Source organism: Solea senegalensis, linkage group LG8 (assembly GCF_019176455.1).
Source record: "Solea senegalensis isolate Sse05_10M linkage group LG8, IFAPA_SoseM_1, whole genome shotgun sequence".
Lineage (NCBI taxonomy): Eukaryota > Metazoa > Chordata > Actinopteri > Pleuronectiformes > Soleidae > Solea > Solea senegalensis.
Window position 1 is genome coordinate 16081366 of NC_058028.1, and position 15774 is coordinate 16097139.

The following is a 15774-nucleotide window of genomic DNA, read 5'->3' on the forward strand; positions in this document are numbered from 1 at the left end:
GTTAAAAAGGACTGGAAAGTTAATGAAACACACTGGAGTTGGGTGCCTTGACTTTGCCATTAAGTGGATCAACAGCTCTTAAAACATTGGAGAACTCCAAACCTTCAACGTAAAAGAAATCTGTCATTATACAGTGACTTCATACAGTTGAAACCAGAAGTTTACATACACTATATAAAAAGACACATAAGCTTTTTTTTCTCACTGTCTGACATGAAATCAGACAATTACTTTTCCTGTTTTAGGTCCATTAGGATTACCAAAATTATTTATATTTGCTAAATGCCAAAATAATGAGAGAAAGATTTTTAGACAATTTTTTATTACTTTCTTCAAAGTCAAAAGTTTACATACACTAAGATTATTATGCCTTTAAACAATTTGGTAAAGCTCAAATGAAGATGTCATGTCTTTGGAAGCTTCTCATGGGTTTATTGACAACATTTGAGTTAATTAGAGATACACCTGTGGATGTATTTTAAGGCACACCTGAAACACACTGCTTCTTTGTGTAACATCATGGGAAAGAGAATTTTGGACTTGCACAAGTCTGATTCATTCCTCATGACTTCTGACTTTGAAGAAAGTAATAAAAAAATTGTCTAAAAAATCCTTCTCTCATTGTTCTGGCATTTAGCAAATATAAACAATTTTGGTAATCCCAACAGACCTAAAACAGGAAAAGTGACTGTCTGATTTCATGTCAGACAGTGAGACAAAAAAAGCATATGTGTCTTTTTATATAGTGTATGTAAACCTCTGGTTTCAACTGTATATATCCATACTTTAAGGTCCTCGACCATCGGAATAAAGTGCCTTGGCATTAATTATACAGGAATACTCTTCCTGTAACTCTTTATAAAAGGCACCTCAATGTCTTGTCAACATATTTGACCAAACACAAGGTGCACCTACATCAGACTCAACTATGATAATTGTTAAGGACTCATCGGGCAGGCTTTTTACATATTTTATTTACAAAACATGCAAATAATTACAGAGAAAATAAAGGTCAATTAAGACAAGACTTCTTAAAAAAAAGCAACAAAAAAGAAAAATATGATAAAGTAGATCAGCAGAAGATCAAAAATCCATTTTTTTGGTAACCAGTCCTCACACCTTCATCCTCCTCATTATCTGTCGGAATAAAAAGAGATTAAACAAAAAAAAGATTAAACCACAGGTCACACAGACACATGTTTCAATACAATGTGACATTTAATAGAATCTGAAGTTAGTGTTCAACATGAGGGAAATGCATGGACAGTGAACACCCATGGTGAGAAACCAAGACAATAGTAGAAAGAACCTACACCGTGAGCCACTATGCCACACTGTGAGAACCAACAACCAGCTTTAACACCTGCCGTCATTAGCACCAGCATAAACTAAAACTATATTGACCTTTTGAAACTTCCTTGAAGGTTTTCTTCACTTACAGACCCAGGCTTCTGAAAATAATATTCACATTGTGCAGTTATGATCATCAGGTTGTGATCATTTTAAAGGGTGGTAATGATAATGTGGTAGAATGTTCTGCACTACAAACTCTGAAAACTGACGAAGGTAGCTCTTTGGCAAGTCAAAACGTCCCCTATATAACAACTGTACACCATAGCAGTAACATGATGCATTTGTCTGCTCACAGCAGGGGGCGGTAAAACACCACTCTGGCTGGACTTGTTGTAGTCCCTTTCAAATTATAAGCACCTCATTTTTTTGCTCCTACTTGTACTTCTGAACGTCTGCTGTTAGTAGTACCATATTATCGTTATTTTCATCATTTCATTCATAATATCAAAGTAACTTAGTAAATAAAAAAAGACCAACATAAACAGTGCAGCTTTGAAAACATTCAGATAACAAGGCAATCAGATGGCAGACTTCACCTCATTCACGCAACAAGCCTCTGTTGGTCATGTTGGCGAGTGCGGAAACACAAACCGACAGACACACACAGAGCCACATAACTGCTGCCCCGTGTGTGACATTAACTCAATTTTAACTACCCAGTCAGAAATAAATATGTGTTCTAAAATTCATTTGTCACAGTGTGTTTACCTTGCGAGCACTAGCCGTCAGTCCAGGGGACTTTCCAGTCTTGCTGGTGGTTTGTGGAGACTTCCTGCGACTTCCTTTACTTGTCACCTGAGGTGACTTAAAGCTCCCGACTCTGCCCGCTCGTCCTACACCAGCCTGAGGATCTGCAGGCATGCTAGTGGTGGAGTTGCGCAGTTTGTTTAGCCCTTTCTTCAGGTAGTTGTTCTTCTTAGGGGTGTTGTCAATAGTGAACACCATAGACTGTCTCCGATCAGCCTGAGAGAATAAGAATTAAACTTTTAGAAACAGTCAGAGCATGGTGAATACAACTGTAAAATGAAAGCATGGCTGAAGGTCAAGGAATGCGTGTGTGTGTGTGTGTGTGTGAGAGAGAGAGTTTGTTTTAAACTCACTGGACTGGGTACTGGGTGAAGCTGGGAGTTGCTACGTCCACTGATCACGTTCTTGTTTTTGGGGGTGAGGGGACGGGGGAAACAGCTGGCCTTCACCTTTTTCTGCCAGATTGAGACATGACAAAATCATTTCAGGAAAGTTAAATAGCTGCTTCATTTATTATATCTTAATGAGTTATTTACTTATGCTAGGGTGAGAATTGACAGATACAGTATATAATTAGACAAGATAATTACCGTTTTACAGCATCTTATAATCTGTTGTCATTTTGCTCCATGTATTTATTGACTGAAATAAATCAAATCTAAATCTAATTACTATGGTAACTGGTATGCCTGTGACAATTACTTTTTTAAAAAATTAAGGTTTAATACACAAAAGGAAAACTAACCTCAGGTGAAATTTGAGGTAGAGACAAAGTAGATGAAGACCGTTTTGTGCCATTTGGGCTCCTCAGCTGAGAAGAGCTAGCCACTTTTGACGGCAGCTGGCCAGGCATCAGGGACAGACGATGAGAACGAGTGTTGGCAGCAACACCCGTCTGCCCCATCATGAGAGATTGCCGATGGGAGACGAGAGAGTCCTGAAGCTGACCAGGCATCATGGAAGCACGACGGATTGTGTCAGTTGGGTCACCCATACGGACTTCTTCATCGGTGAAAATGAATACACCGCCATGGCCAGTCTTAAAAAACAGAAAGAAAGCGATATAAAAAAAATTATAATTATTCAGTCTGAGTAGTAGTCTGGATAATATGATTTTAGTACAATCAGATCTACAATAGAGATTAGCGAGTAAATTAATGTTCATATTTTGGTCACATCTGCAGTATATTTCCACATTCATAACTGTTTTTACTTCTAATGCCATAGCACTGAATGTAGGGGTGGGCTTTATGACAATATTAGATTGCGCTGACAATCTGAGAGATCGTCACAGTATGGTCTAAAGGGCACATCCTATCCATTGTTGTTCTATGCTCGCAGCCAAATAATATTTGCTTGTCCGCTTCATGCCCACCTAAGAGAAACGGCAATCAACTAATCATAACAAACTATGGGTAGTGCCATGGATTTCTCATTCCGCACCCTGTTAGATGCATAGTGTAGTGGGAAGCCATGGCTCAAAAAAAAAAAAAAAAAAAATTCACCTTCATTTTATGGAACTGTTTTTTTTGGTAAACAGTTTGGTTGCACTGTTCAGTAAGTTGAAAAATTGCATTAAAAAAAAATTGACAGTTAAATAAACAATGTAAATGACTGCAATTTTGCTGTAATACAATTGTGATGTGATATTTTTGCCACATCTCCCACCCCTAGCTGATTGTATGCATGATGTATAGCATCCCTCTTTGCTCACCTCTGATTCCACAGGGTAGCTGCTCTTCAGGTGAGGAAGACAGGCCTTGTTCCTGGCCTGCAGCTCAGCTATCCTCATCCAGTCGTCAGGTGCACCTTCTGGCTCATTTTCTGCCCCCACGCAAAATGTACTAGTGGCTGAGGACACAAAAAAATATAATTCCCAATTAAAAGAAATTACAATTCAGACATTTGAAAATCTATTCTTGGTTCCTGTGTTAATGCTTAACAGTTGCAATAATGTACCAATGATTAAGAAGAATTGTTAACAGAAGAATATCTGTAGGGCAGCATGATGCAGAACATAGCTATTCGTCTTGGACTGATGCTCCAGTGCAAACTCAGCTGAACTACTATTGACTAATGTATAAGCAAATCTAACAATCAAGTACATCTGGTGCCTCAGACTGGGTTCTACTTACTCTGTGAATTCATTGTGCTCCGTCTGTACCCGGGAAGACCCATGAGTTGGTCGCTGGCAGCACTGGTCATTTTGGCAGGTGTGCTGAACAGCTCCATGGACACAGGCTGTGCAGAGCGAGCAGTGAACAGGTTTGGTTGAGAGCGAGCTGAGGCCAGACTGTAGAAAGACTCATCACCTTCATTGCCACCTGGGGTTTTCTATAGATAAGAGACAAGAGAATCACTTATTGCTACAATATTACTGCAGTGAGTGAATGAATCTTCCTGTTTTGAAAGGACAACTGGAGACATATGTTAATTTGCAAAACAATTGTTAATAAACACCTTATCAAACTAAATTAGAAGTGCCAAAAAATAACATACATCTAAAACTTAACAATTAACAGAATACCAAGTGTATCATCTATCAAAGTCTTAAACACAATGTGATGGTGTGAACATGCAAAACATGCAGTGCACATCTGTGTTTCCTCCACCTTGGTCAGGGTGATGTTAATAACCTGAGTCGTCCTGCGCCGTTTAACAGATGAACTTGGATTTCTCCGGGCTGAATCCAGCTCCATTTTGTTCTCTGTACTGGTCCTGCACAATAAAACAAGCATCTTAATTGTATAGTATGGGGGGGGGGGAGAAAACCGATCCCATTATAATTCTATTAAGACCACTGTACACCTAATACAGGAAACAGACTAAATCAGGGGAATAATCAAAGACGTTTGCGGCTAACCTGTTAACCTGTCTGGTGTTTATAGGTGTGAAGTAGAGTGTTTCCAGGGACTCTGCCTGTAGACCACGTCGTTTGGCTGCCAAGCGTTCTGAACTTCGAACAAGTGGTGTGCTTGACTCATCAGGTGCTGAAAGTTTCCTACAAACAGTTTAGAGCCATATTACAATCAGAATAAAGACCCACCTTGCCTCCGAGTTAAGGTTTTGTAGCTTCTCTGCCAAGTTGTATTTCTTCTATGTTTAGAGTAGCGCAATCAGCCAACTTTCAAAGATGGAAAGTCGAACAACGTAACACCAAGTTATTCCCGTTGTTCTACTTTCCATCTAACTAAGAAGTTGGTGTTAGTGGTGCAACTTTTCAGAGTAAGTAAAGTCAGTATTATTGGGTGATGTAGCGCAGACTAAATCTTGTCCAATGTCAGCAAGAATGCATATTGTAAAATAACTACATTGGAGGCTGCATTTTGATGTGTACACCAGACAAAAAGGACAACATTTTGAAAATGATCACATTTCTAAGCAAATACAATCACCAAAAACACCTTAAATCAGTTTAATACTATAGATGAGCCCTAGACATATCAGTTTTCATTTGCATAAAATGCAGGAGATGCAAATTCTCCAGGAGGAATTTTACCTTGTGCCATTCAGAGAGTCTTCTAGAGCACTTTGGTCCAGGCTGTCAGAGCTGATTGTCCTCTTTACCATGGTCTGATTGCTCAGGTTTTTGTTGGGAATATCCAAATAACAAACATCTGTTGTGCTTCCTTCTCTACCATGGACCTTATTCTGTACCTGTAGGTTACGGTCAGCCAAGACCAACTAAACATGGACAGAGAGACAGATCAGGGTAAAACGAAGGGAAAAGGTACAAAGTGACTACAGTAGGTACAATTAATTTGATTCTCATCTTAGTGGAATGTCTATTTACTTCCCATGCTTCAAAATACAACACTAACCTGTGCCTTCAAATTGGCCACGGTGTTCAAAAGTTTTTTCTCACTGGTTTGAGCTTTCTCCAGTTCCTGTTGAAGCAGCTTATTCTCTGCAATAAATGTCTTTATTTCACACTCTTTGACCTCCAAGGAATGTTTGAGTTCAGCCACTTCTTGTTGGCTTTCCTGGAGAAGCTGCTTCTTGCCATTGTAATGATTTACTGCTTTCTCCATCTGTGACATTGTGATAAAAATAGGAAAGTTATTTTGATATTCATCTCTCAGACCAGAGCAGATAAACCAAACACAAAACTACAGTACAGGAATAAAATATACATTTTACTGGCCAATAAAAAGCAGGAAGAAAATAAAAAACTGCTTTATGCGGACCGTTTGTGACAACAATTCAAACTTAAAATAATTAGACTTGTTCTGATATTTTATTGTATGTACAGCACTTTGGGTAATTGAGTGTTGTAAAGGGCTATATAAATAGTGATTGAACACCTGCCTGTGCCTTGTAGTGTTCTACAGCTTCGGTTTTAGCTGAGAGCTGTTTCTGCAGATCCCTCTTCTGAGCCTCAATTTCTCCAGCTTTTTCAATGTCTTTCAAGAGTTTCTCTTTATCCATTTTCAATTCTTCCAGCTCATGCTGCAGTGCAGATTCCAGTTTATGAGAGGCTGCATTCTCTCTCTCAATGGCTTGCTTGGCCTGAGCAAGTCTCTCTTTCTCACAGACCATGGCTTTAAGTTCTTTCTCCAGAGCGGCATTATCATTTTCTGCCTGATGGATTCTGGCCAATAGAGTCTCTTTTTCCCTCTGAGTGGCAACATGCAACTCCTGTGCATCCTCTTGCAGTCTGACATCTGCAGCGTGTGTTTTTTTGTGGTGGTCCAACTCTGTACTTTGTGTGATGAGCTGTTGCTGTAGGCTGTTTATCTTCACAGAGGACTCCTGTTGGGTTTTAAGTAAAATCTGCTCCTTAGCAACAACTTCAAGAGAAATATTTTCCACACGCTCTTTCAGATTCTGGATCTCATCTTGGAGAACATTAGTTTGTTTGGAATTCTCCTCTTTCATGGTTTCAGCTTCTTCTCTTGCTTTATGCACCAAGAAAGCTTTGGCAGCAAGCTCTTCTCTGAGAGTGTTGAGATTTTGGTCTCCCTCTTTTTTTATTGTGGCCAATTCTAACTCTTTAGCGTGTATCTGTTCTGTGAGACCTTTTATCTTCACTTCGGAGGCTGTCATCATGTTCTGAAGATTATCTTTGACTTGAGAAATTTCCTTTTCCTTCTGAGCCAGCAGGTTTTCGCAAACTTGAACCCGTTCAGTTGAAGTCTTAAGAGATTCACTCAAACTTACTACTTGATCTCTCAGAGTTTGGATTTCATTTTGTAGTTCTTCTGACTTCTTGCAGTTCTCTGAATTTATGGTGTCAAGCTCAGCTTCTTTAGCTTGGATCTCCTCTATCATCCTCTGCACCTGATTTTCAGAAGTCGACAGTTGTTGCTGTAGAAGTTCCTTCTCATGAGATCTCTCCTGCTCCTTTTTGTCAAGTAGATCTAACTGGACTAGGACCTCCCCCTCAGCCTTTGTAAGAGATGTGGTCATACAATCAAGTGTTTTTTTGAGACCTGTGATCTCTTGCTGTAGCTTGTCAGAATGTGTAGTGCCCTCCTTTTTAAATGTGGCCAGTTGTTCCTCCTTGGCCTCAATCTGTTGTCTAAGACAGGTCATCTCCTCTTCGGAGGTTGTCATCATGTTCTGAAGATGATCTTTTCCTTGAGAAATTTCCTTTTCCTTCTGAGCCAGCAGGTTTTCGCAAACTTGAACCCGTTCAGCTGAAGTCTTAAGAGATTCACTCAAACTTACTACTTGATCTCTCAGAGTTTGGATTTCATTTTGTAGATCTTCTGACTTCTTGCCGTTTTCAGCCTTTACGGTGTCAAGCTCAGCCTCTTTAGCTTGGATCTCCTCTTTCACCCTCTGCACCTGATTTTCAGAAGCTGACAGTTGTTGCTGCAGAAGCTTATTCTGATGAAAATGATCCTGTTCCTGCTCATCGTTAAGAACTATCTGGGTCTGAACATGCTCTTCAGCCTTTGTGAGCAATTCAGTCAAACTATTTATTTGGTTTTTCAGACCGGTAATCTCTTGCTGTAGCATGTCAGACTGTGTGGCTCCCTCTTTTTTTAGTGTGACCAGTTCTTCCTCTTTAGCCTGGATCTGTTCTCTGAGACCCTTTAACTGCTCTTCATAGGTTGTCATCATGTTCTGAAGATTATCTTTTCCTTGAGAAATTTCCTTTTCTTTCTGAGCCAGCAGGTTTTCGCCAACTTGAACCTGTTCAGTTGAAGTCTTAAGAAATTCACTCAAACTTCCCACTTGATCTCTCAGAGTTTGGATTTCATTTTGTAGTTCTTCCGACTTCTTACAGCTCTCAGCATTTACAGTGTCAAGCTCAGCTTCTTTAGCTTGGATCTCCTCCATCATCCTGTGCACCTGATTTTCAGAAGCAGACAGTTGTTGCTGTAGAAGTTCCTTCTCATGAGATCTCTCCTGCTCCTTTTTGTTAAGTAGATCTAACTGGACCAGAACTTCCTCCTCAGCCTTTGTAAGAGATGCGGTCATACTATCAAGTTGTTTTGTGAGCACTGTGATCTCTTGCTGTAGCATGTCAGAGTGTGTAGTGCCCTCCTTTTTAAGTGTGGCCAGTTGTTCCTCCTTGGCCTCAATCTGTTGTCTAAGACAGGTCATCTCCTCTTCGGAGGTTGTCAGCATGTTCTTAAATTTATCCTTTTCCTCAAAAATTTCTAATTCCTTCTGAGCCAACAGGTTATCTTTGTCTTGAACCTGCTTGATTGAAGTCTTTAGTGATTCACTTAGACTTCCCACTTCATCTCTCAGAGTTTGAATTTCATTTTGTAGCACTTGTGAAGCATTGCAGCTCTCAGACTTTAAGGCGTCAAGCTCACCCTTTTTAGCTTGGATCTCCTCCCTCATCCTCTGTAATTGATCTTCAGAAGCAGACAGTTGTTGTTGCAGACAGTCTTTCTCACAGCGGCCCTCTTGTTCCCTCTTGTTAAGCAGAACTAACTGATTCTCAATGTTCACCTCAGCCTGTGTGAGAGAGTCAGTCAAATTATTAAGTTGGTTTTTCAGACCTGTGATTTCTCGCTGTAGCATGTCAGAATGTGCAGCACCCTCTTCTTTTAAAGAGGCCAGTTGCTCCTCTTTCGCCTGGATGTGTTTGCCAAGACCTCTCATCCCTTCTTCGGAGGTTGTCAGCATCTTTTGAAGTTCATCTTTTCCATGAGAAATCTCCAAATCCCTCTGAGCCAGCAGGTTTTCTTTATTTTGAACCTGGTCTGTTGCAGTATTTAGTGATTTATTCAAACCTTCCACTTGATCCCGTAGAGTTTGGATCTCCTTGAGAAACATTTGAGTCTCCTTGCAGTTTGCAGCCTTTAAGGTGTCAACCTCACCCTCTTTCATTTGGATCTGCTGCCTCAGCTGGTTTGCCTCCTCTTCAAATGCAGCACTGTGCTTTTTTAGCGCCTCAATCTGCAAAGTGTTTTGTTGCTGTTGCTTTGAAATCAAATTTTCTTTCATTTGAATCTGCTCCTTGGCGATCTCAATAGAAATGCTCAGGCTTTCAATTTGTTTGTTCAGACCTTCAATTTCCTGTTGTAGCAACTCCGTGTTTGTAGAAGTTTCAGCCTTCAGCTCAACCAACTGTTCCTCCTTACCATGAATGTCTGCATTTAGTCTCTTCACCTCATCTTGAAAAGCTGCAATCTGTGTTTGTAGAGCCTCCGTGTGCTGGGAGTTCTGTAATTGCTGTTTGGCAAACATAATCTCCTTGGACTGCAAATTTTCCTCAGTAGACTTAAGTGAGAAACAAAGACCCTCCACCTTTTTGTTTAAGTCTCCGATCTCTTGATGAAGTAGTTCTGATTGCTCCGAACTTTGACTTTTCAACAGGTTAATTTGTTCCTCCCTTGCATGGATATCCTCCTTCATGCTCCTTACTCCGTCTTCAGATGCTGTGAGTTGTTGCTGCAGTAGCTTGTTCTGCTGAAAACTCTCTTCCTCCTGATTGTTAAGCAGAACTAGCTGGGTTTGAACTTGTTCGTCAGACTTTCTGAGAGACTCAGTCAGACTTTCTATTTGGTCTCTTAGATTTTTGATCTCTTGCTCAAGCAGTTCAGAATGTTGACAACTTTCATTCTTCAACATAACAAGTTGCTCTGTTTTGACCTGCATCGCTGCATTTAGTTTCTGAACTTCTCCTTCACAGGTGACTACCTGTTGTTGGAGTAACTCCTTATGTTGGGTATTCTCCTGTTGGGATTTAGCCAGTAGGTCCTGCTTAATTTGAAGTTCCTGCTCAGCAACTTTGAGAAATGAGTTAAGGTCCATCACTTGGGTTTTTAAAGACTGAATTTCCATATGAAGAATTTCTTGCTCATGAGACTTTTCCAGGTGTAATTTGGCAAGCGTTTCCTCTTTGGCTTGAATTTCACCTTTAATTTTTATGGTTTCATCTGTAAGAACATTGACTTCTTCTTTCAGGCCATTAATCTGTTGGTCTTTATTAGCCAAGAGAGAATAAGCAGCAGATAACTTAGTCTCAAGATCATTAACCTTTTCCTCAGTGTGGTGGAGAAGGTCTTCCTTTGCTTTCTTGGCTTCTTTTAGTTTTTCAACTTCTTGTTCATATGCAGCAACATGCTGTTGAAGCCTGGACATTTGCTCCATTTTCTGTTGCTCAGCTTGTTCAAGTTGAAGTTTGAGATCCTGGATCTGTTGTTGAAGTACTGTTCGCTGCTCAGTGATCTCCTTTTGCAACTTGTGCATAATTTCATCCTTGGCTTCAATTATTTCCTTTGTTTGGGAGTTCTGTTGCATTAGGAGCCCTTTCTGTTCAATGATTTCTTGTTGGAATTCTACCAGTTGGTGTGTTTTGGCCTCAATCTCCACCTCAGCCGTTTTCAGGGAACAAGATGTCATCACTAGCTCATTCTTTAAGCTGTTGATCTCACCCTCCAACATTTCTCTCTGGCAAATTAAGAAAAGACAATTTTGAAGATTATCTACCCATTTATTTGACTATCAAACGTACACTTATTTTAATTCAATTCGATAGCTGTATGGGATTGAAATGAAAATTATAGCTTCTGTGCACAAGCAGACTTTACCTCCATTACAGGCCCCATATTTTCCCCTACTTCTTCTTTAGTGGCTTTGCTTATTTCATCCTCCAAACAGGAAATTTTTCCCTGAAGGATCTGGATTTGTTCAGTCAGAATCTCCTGAGAAACAATAACAGCACATTTAAACATCTGAGAGAATTAACATTCTTCACTTTTACATGGCAATTAAACCCTACACACAAATTACATCATAATATTGCTGTGTATAATATGTCCATACGCCACTTGTGTTGGAAGATGTGGTACCTTTTGAGCTGTAGCCTGGTTGAGCTCAGATTGTAGATGGCTTACTTCAGTTTGCCACTTTTCTTGAGCCGACATGTGGGTTTCTCTCAGCCTACCAACTTCTGTCTTGAACACAGTCAGCTGTGAACTAATTGATCTCACCTGAAAACCATGGATAATAATTAGACATAAATATGAATAAATCATTTAGTGTGTTTTGCAAAACATTTAATCTCATCAAAATACACCTGGGTTCCCACAAATTGTTGAGCATCGCATTTAGGGACTTGAAGCTCAATTCACTAAGATTCAAAAGCGCAAAAACACAGACTGAAACCATGATCAAGGTTAATTAATGTAATTTTACAGTATCAATTAATAAGATGTACTTGTCACATAATTGGCAGACAGTAGACAGTTGTAACCAAAGTTGGGTAAAGATGCATACATTCCTATTTTTGCACAAAGTATTGGGGACTGTGTCTTTTTTTCAAAACCTTATTCACAAACATACATGAAGGTGCCATGGGAACTGTGCCATATCATGCACATGCCAGCTTTTGACTAAGTTTCTAATTTTGACACATGAAGGTGTAAGAACTAAACAGTCGGTTACCAACTGTAAAATCCATGAAAAAATTATTGTTTGCTTGTGTTCCTACCTGAGAAGAGAGGACACCATTTTCTTCTGTCAGATCATCCACTTTACGCTCCATGAGAGAAGAGGTGCTCTGGAAATCTTTATTTTGCTTCAAAATCTCATTGAAACGCATTTGTAACCTACGACAACAAATGCAAATCAGTTTTTTCAGACACGTTTATAATATCTTGGACATATTTGAGAACATAAAAATGTGAAACATTTAAAACATGACTAGATAAGAAACACTAGAAAAACTGCATAGCTTTACATCCCATGCAACATAGGTGGCAAAAAAGGTTCAGAAGAAAGGTTAATTCTGTTGGAACACACATCTGCTGTAAATAGGATTGTTGCTCAAAACGGGTTAAACTAAAAATAAGAAAAATGTCTAAGCTTTGTCTGGCTACTCACGTGTCGTTCTTGTTCTCAAGATCATTGATTTGTTTCCTGGCAACCTGCTCGCATTCCCCTCGTTCTTCTTTAATTTTATCCAGACGATACTGCAACTGGTTAATATGAGACTCTGAAAAAAAATGAGTTTAATTTAAGAAATAAAAAGGAAGATAATAATGATGCAAAATATATCTACTTAACAAAGCCTTTGTTAAACATTAAATGGAGGGAGACAAAGGCTATGAAAGTGCTAAATGTTTTTCCTGATGCAAAAAAAAAAAAAAGTACCTTTCTGTGCAATTAGAGCAAGCTTGCAGGCCAGCTCACGTTCCAACCCATCTCGGTAGTCTCTCTCTTTGATCATCTGACGTTGCATTTTCCTCATCTGAAACTTTGGTGTGTTCATAATATCCTGCAGAGGAGACTTGCTGTGGGAATAAATGTCAATCATCCTTATTAAAGATTTATAATGAACAGGCTAACATCACAGTGACTTTAGAGAAGCAACTAATAAATAAAGGTATGTCGCCACAAAGGCTTTCATCACAAACACGTTTCGGAAACATGCAGCTGATACACAGATGCAATGTGGTTTTATTCCCCTGTGCCAAAGGAAAATAAAAGCGAACCACCTTGTCTTAATGTAAAGTGATGCAATCTATTGGATAAATTCAAAATCACACAGTACCTTACTGATGGAGATGCCACAGTTTGCACATCCACAAATGTGATTTTCTGCGTGCGGCGGAATACGGGGGACTCGTCATCTGAGAGCGAGGAGATCGTTGACATATTGGAGGAGGAGGAGGAGGTACTTGCTGATTGGTCAAATATTTCACGGGAGACGGGCAAACCTTAAATTCAAGGAAAGAAGGTGACAAAGACTTGCATTACACAGCAGCATTGTGGATAAGCAACACCATTTCACTTTAAAAAGTTTAAAAATGAAATACTTAATTGGCTACTTACATTTCCTTGACAAATAGGCATCAAGTCTATTGCTCAGATAGACAGAGCCCTTACTCTCCATCACAAAGGAGCCAGTTAAGTTTGCTATCTCCCGCTGTAAGATGAGTGAGGGAATATAATATATATATAAATATATATACATATATATATATATACATATACATACATATATATATATACATACATATACATACATATATATACATATACATACACATACATATATATATATACATATATACATACATATATATATATACATATATACATACATATATATACATATATACATACATATATATATACATATATACATACATATATATATACATATATACATACATATATATATACATATATATATATACACATATATATACATATATATATATACACACATATATATACACATATACATATACACATATACATATACACATATATATACACATATATATATACATATACATATACATACATACATACATACATACATACATACATATATATATATATATAAACATTTGATGATGTACAGAACAGTGATATTGAAAATGCCTAGTAACCAAGAGTGGTTTAAATATGACATGAGGGGGAAAAAATGATCCATTGCTTACCTCCACATCACATTCCAACATGCTCAGAGTACAGCGGTCATTCATCATGTCATAATATATGAGCAACAGAAGAACCTAGTAGATCACAAACAATGAGAAAGTCAAAATATGCTTTTTTTGTATTACTTTCTTATTTGTATATTCTTATTTGCCTTGTCTGTACCTTTGCAACTTCTACTGTTAGGTTGGTGCCATCTCTTATGTTGCCCCAAGATATTGAAGTACCTTTAGCTTCACTCAATCTGCAGTCTCCTGATAAAAAGAAGATAACAAAATGAATCAACCCTTGTTTGCCGACACTAGAGTAACTTTAATGCTTTCTCCACACCCAGATGTCACCACGCTCAAAATCACTGCTGATGTTGGGTGTGACAACACCAGTTTAACTCAGACAAAAAAAAACTGGGGAATTCATATCAACTTATTTCAGTAAGCAACAAGGCAAAGATTTGTAAACATTGCTTAGTTTTGGAAATTGACATATCACTGAGCAAAAAAGAAGTCAAATGAAACAAATACAACGATAAATATTAACAAAACAATAAACAGCAAGCAGGACCAAATTGTAAATGAAAAACCAATGTTTAAAACAATAAAAAACAACCATCTAAAATATGCTATGCATAAGTTTACCTCCATTTTTATTTACATAGTTATGTTTTATTTAGTTAAAAAACTAAATAAAAGGCTGTTTGGATGGACCTAGGTATTAAATGATGTAAATAGACTCACTTTTCACAAAGTCTCCAATAAGATTGAAGCGATCCTCAGTGGAATGATAGAAACAGGGATTGGTTTCCTTTTTCCTGGGATAACATAAACAGAAGAGTAAAAAGGGAGTACTCCAGGGAATGGCTAGCTTTTCACATTCAAGAACCAGCCAAACAAGGACAAAGAAGCATGCTTAAATTGAAACTACACGCTGGCTAACATCCAATGACCTTTCACTTGTTAACAAAATCCAAGCATTTTAAAACACTGCTTGAACTTACAGCATGTAAATAACTTTCTGAAAGACGATCCCATCTTGTAAATCATCGACAGCCACTTCTCGATCGGACACTTTAATGCTGTTGACCTGTCGATAGTGTAAAAACACAAATCCATACACTTGTAAATCTCTAACATAGTCTTGCTGGAGCTGACATACTTTCTTTAAGTAACAGTTTACTTACCCAGCCGAGAAGAGCCTTTACACCCAAGTTAATCGTCATCGTGGCTGACCCTTTATCTCAAAGGGATTTCAACCTGGAGAAGACAAGCAAAGTCTAAACAAACTAGCAACTCAACATAGGAATTGGCGACGCGTTAGCGTATGTTTAAATCGACGTTGACTCACCTTAAAAGACCAAAACTGTTCTGTAGAGAGCTGCTATCGATCCATGCGACCACACGATGCAACAGCTGTAAAATAAATAAGTCTCTCTCGATAACGCCTCTGCCAGCATTCAAAAGACGGTAAAGATTGAACCAGCCAATCCGAGCTAACTTATCTACGCGTCACAAAACAAGTGAATGTGATTGGACAAGAAGGCTGGGACGCACCCAGGGAGTGCATTTGATAATTACGCCGTGTTGTGCGGAGCGAGGAAGATGTGCGGGGAAATAAAAGTTCAGTCACATAGTCCTATCTTCTTTTGGCTTTACAATTGTTTTTATCATACGTTTACATCATTTGAATTTGTCTTACTAATCATATTTTAGTTGACCAGACTCGAGTTAGTCCCGTTTTAGGAAGAGTACTGACTGCTGACTCCGCCAACCTGGATGACTGTCGGCATACGCCGATTAAAAATCAATTGGATTTCTAACA

The 15774-nt window shown here is 38.7% G+C and overlaps 1 protein-coding gene across 1 annotated transcript; it reads right to left on the bottom strand.

Moving 5' to 3' along the window:
- Positions 1-954: 954 nt before the first annotated feature.
- numa1 (nuclear mitotic apparatus protein 1) lies at positions 955-15386 on the bottom strand. Its single transcript, XM_044032441.1, has 24 exons — positions 15301-15386; positions 15137-15209; positions 14954-15039; positions 14694-14767; positions 14125-14213; positions 13962-14036; positions 13345-13438; positions 13064-13229; positions 12664-12803; positions 12394-12505; positions 12002-12119; positions 11361-11501; positions 11100-11213; positions 6409-10959; positions 5922-6131; positions 5600-5784; positions 4964-5101; positions 4713-4818; positions 4236-4434; positions 3815-3951; positions 2846-3139; positions 2454-2555; positions 2062-2316; positions 955-1137 (listed from the first exon to the last, which is right to left on the bottom strand). Exons 2-24 carry the CDS (start codon positions 15173-15175, stop codon positions 1114-1116), a joined length of 7449 nt encoding a protein of 2482 aa, XP_043888376.1. The 5' UTR covers positions 15176-15209; positions 15301-15386; the 3' UTR covers positions 955-1113.
- Positions 15387-15774: the final 388 nt, after the last annotated feature.

What these genes read in the sequence shown, in the direction of transcription:
- numa1 (XM_044032441.1), bottom strand. Translation starts at nt 15,175, where the DNA reads ATGACGATTAACTTGGGTGTAAAGGCTCTTCTCGGCTGG. An exon ending in TGCTCTAATTGCACAGAAAG is followed by an intron (nt 12,506 to 12,663) that starts GTACTTTTTTTT and finishes ATTTTTTTTCAG; the next exon opens with AGTCTCATATTAACCAGTTG. An exon ending in TGGCCAATTTGAAGGCACAG is followed by an intron (nt 5,785 to 5,921) that starts GTTAGTGTTGTA and finishes GTCCATGTTTAG; the next exon opens with TTGGTCTTGGCTGACCGTAA.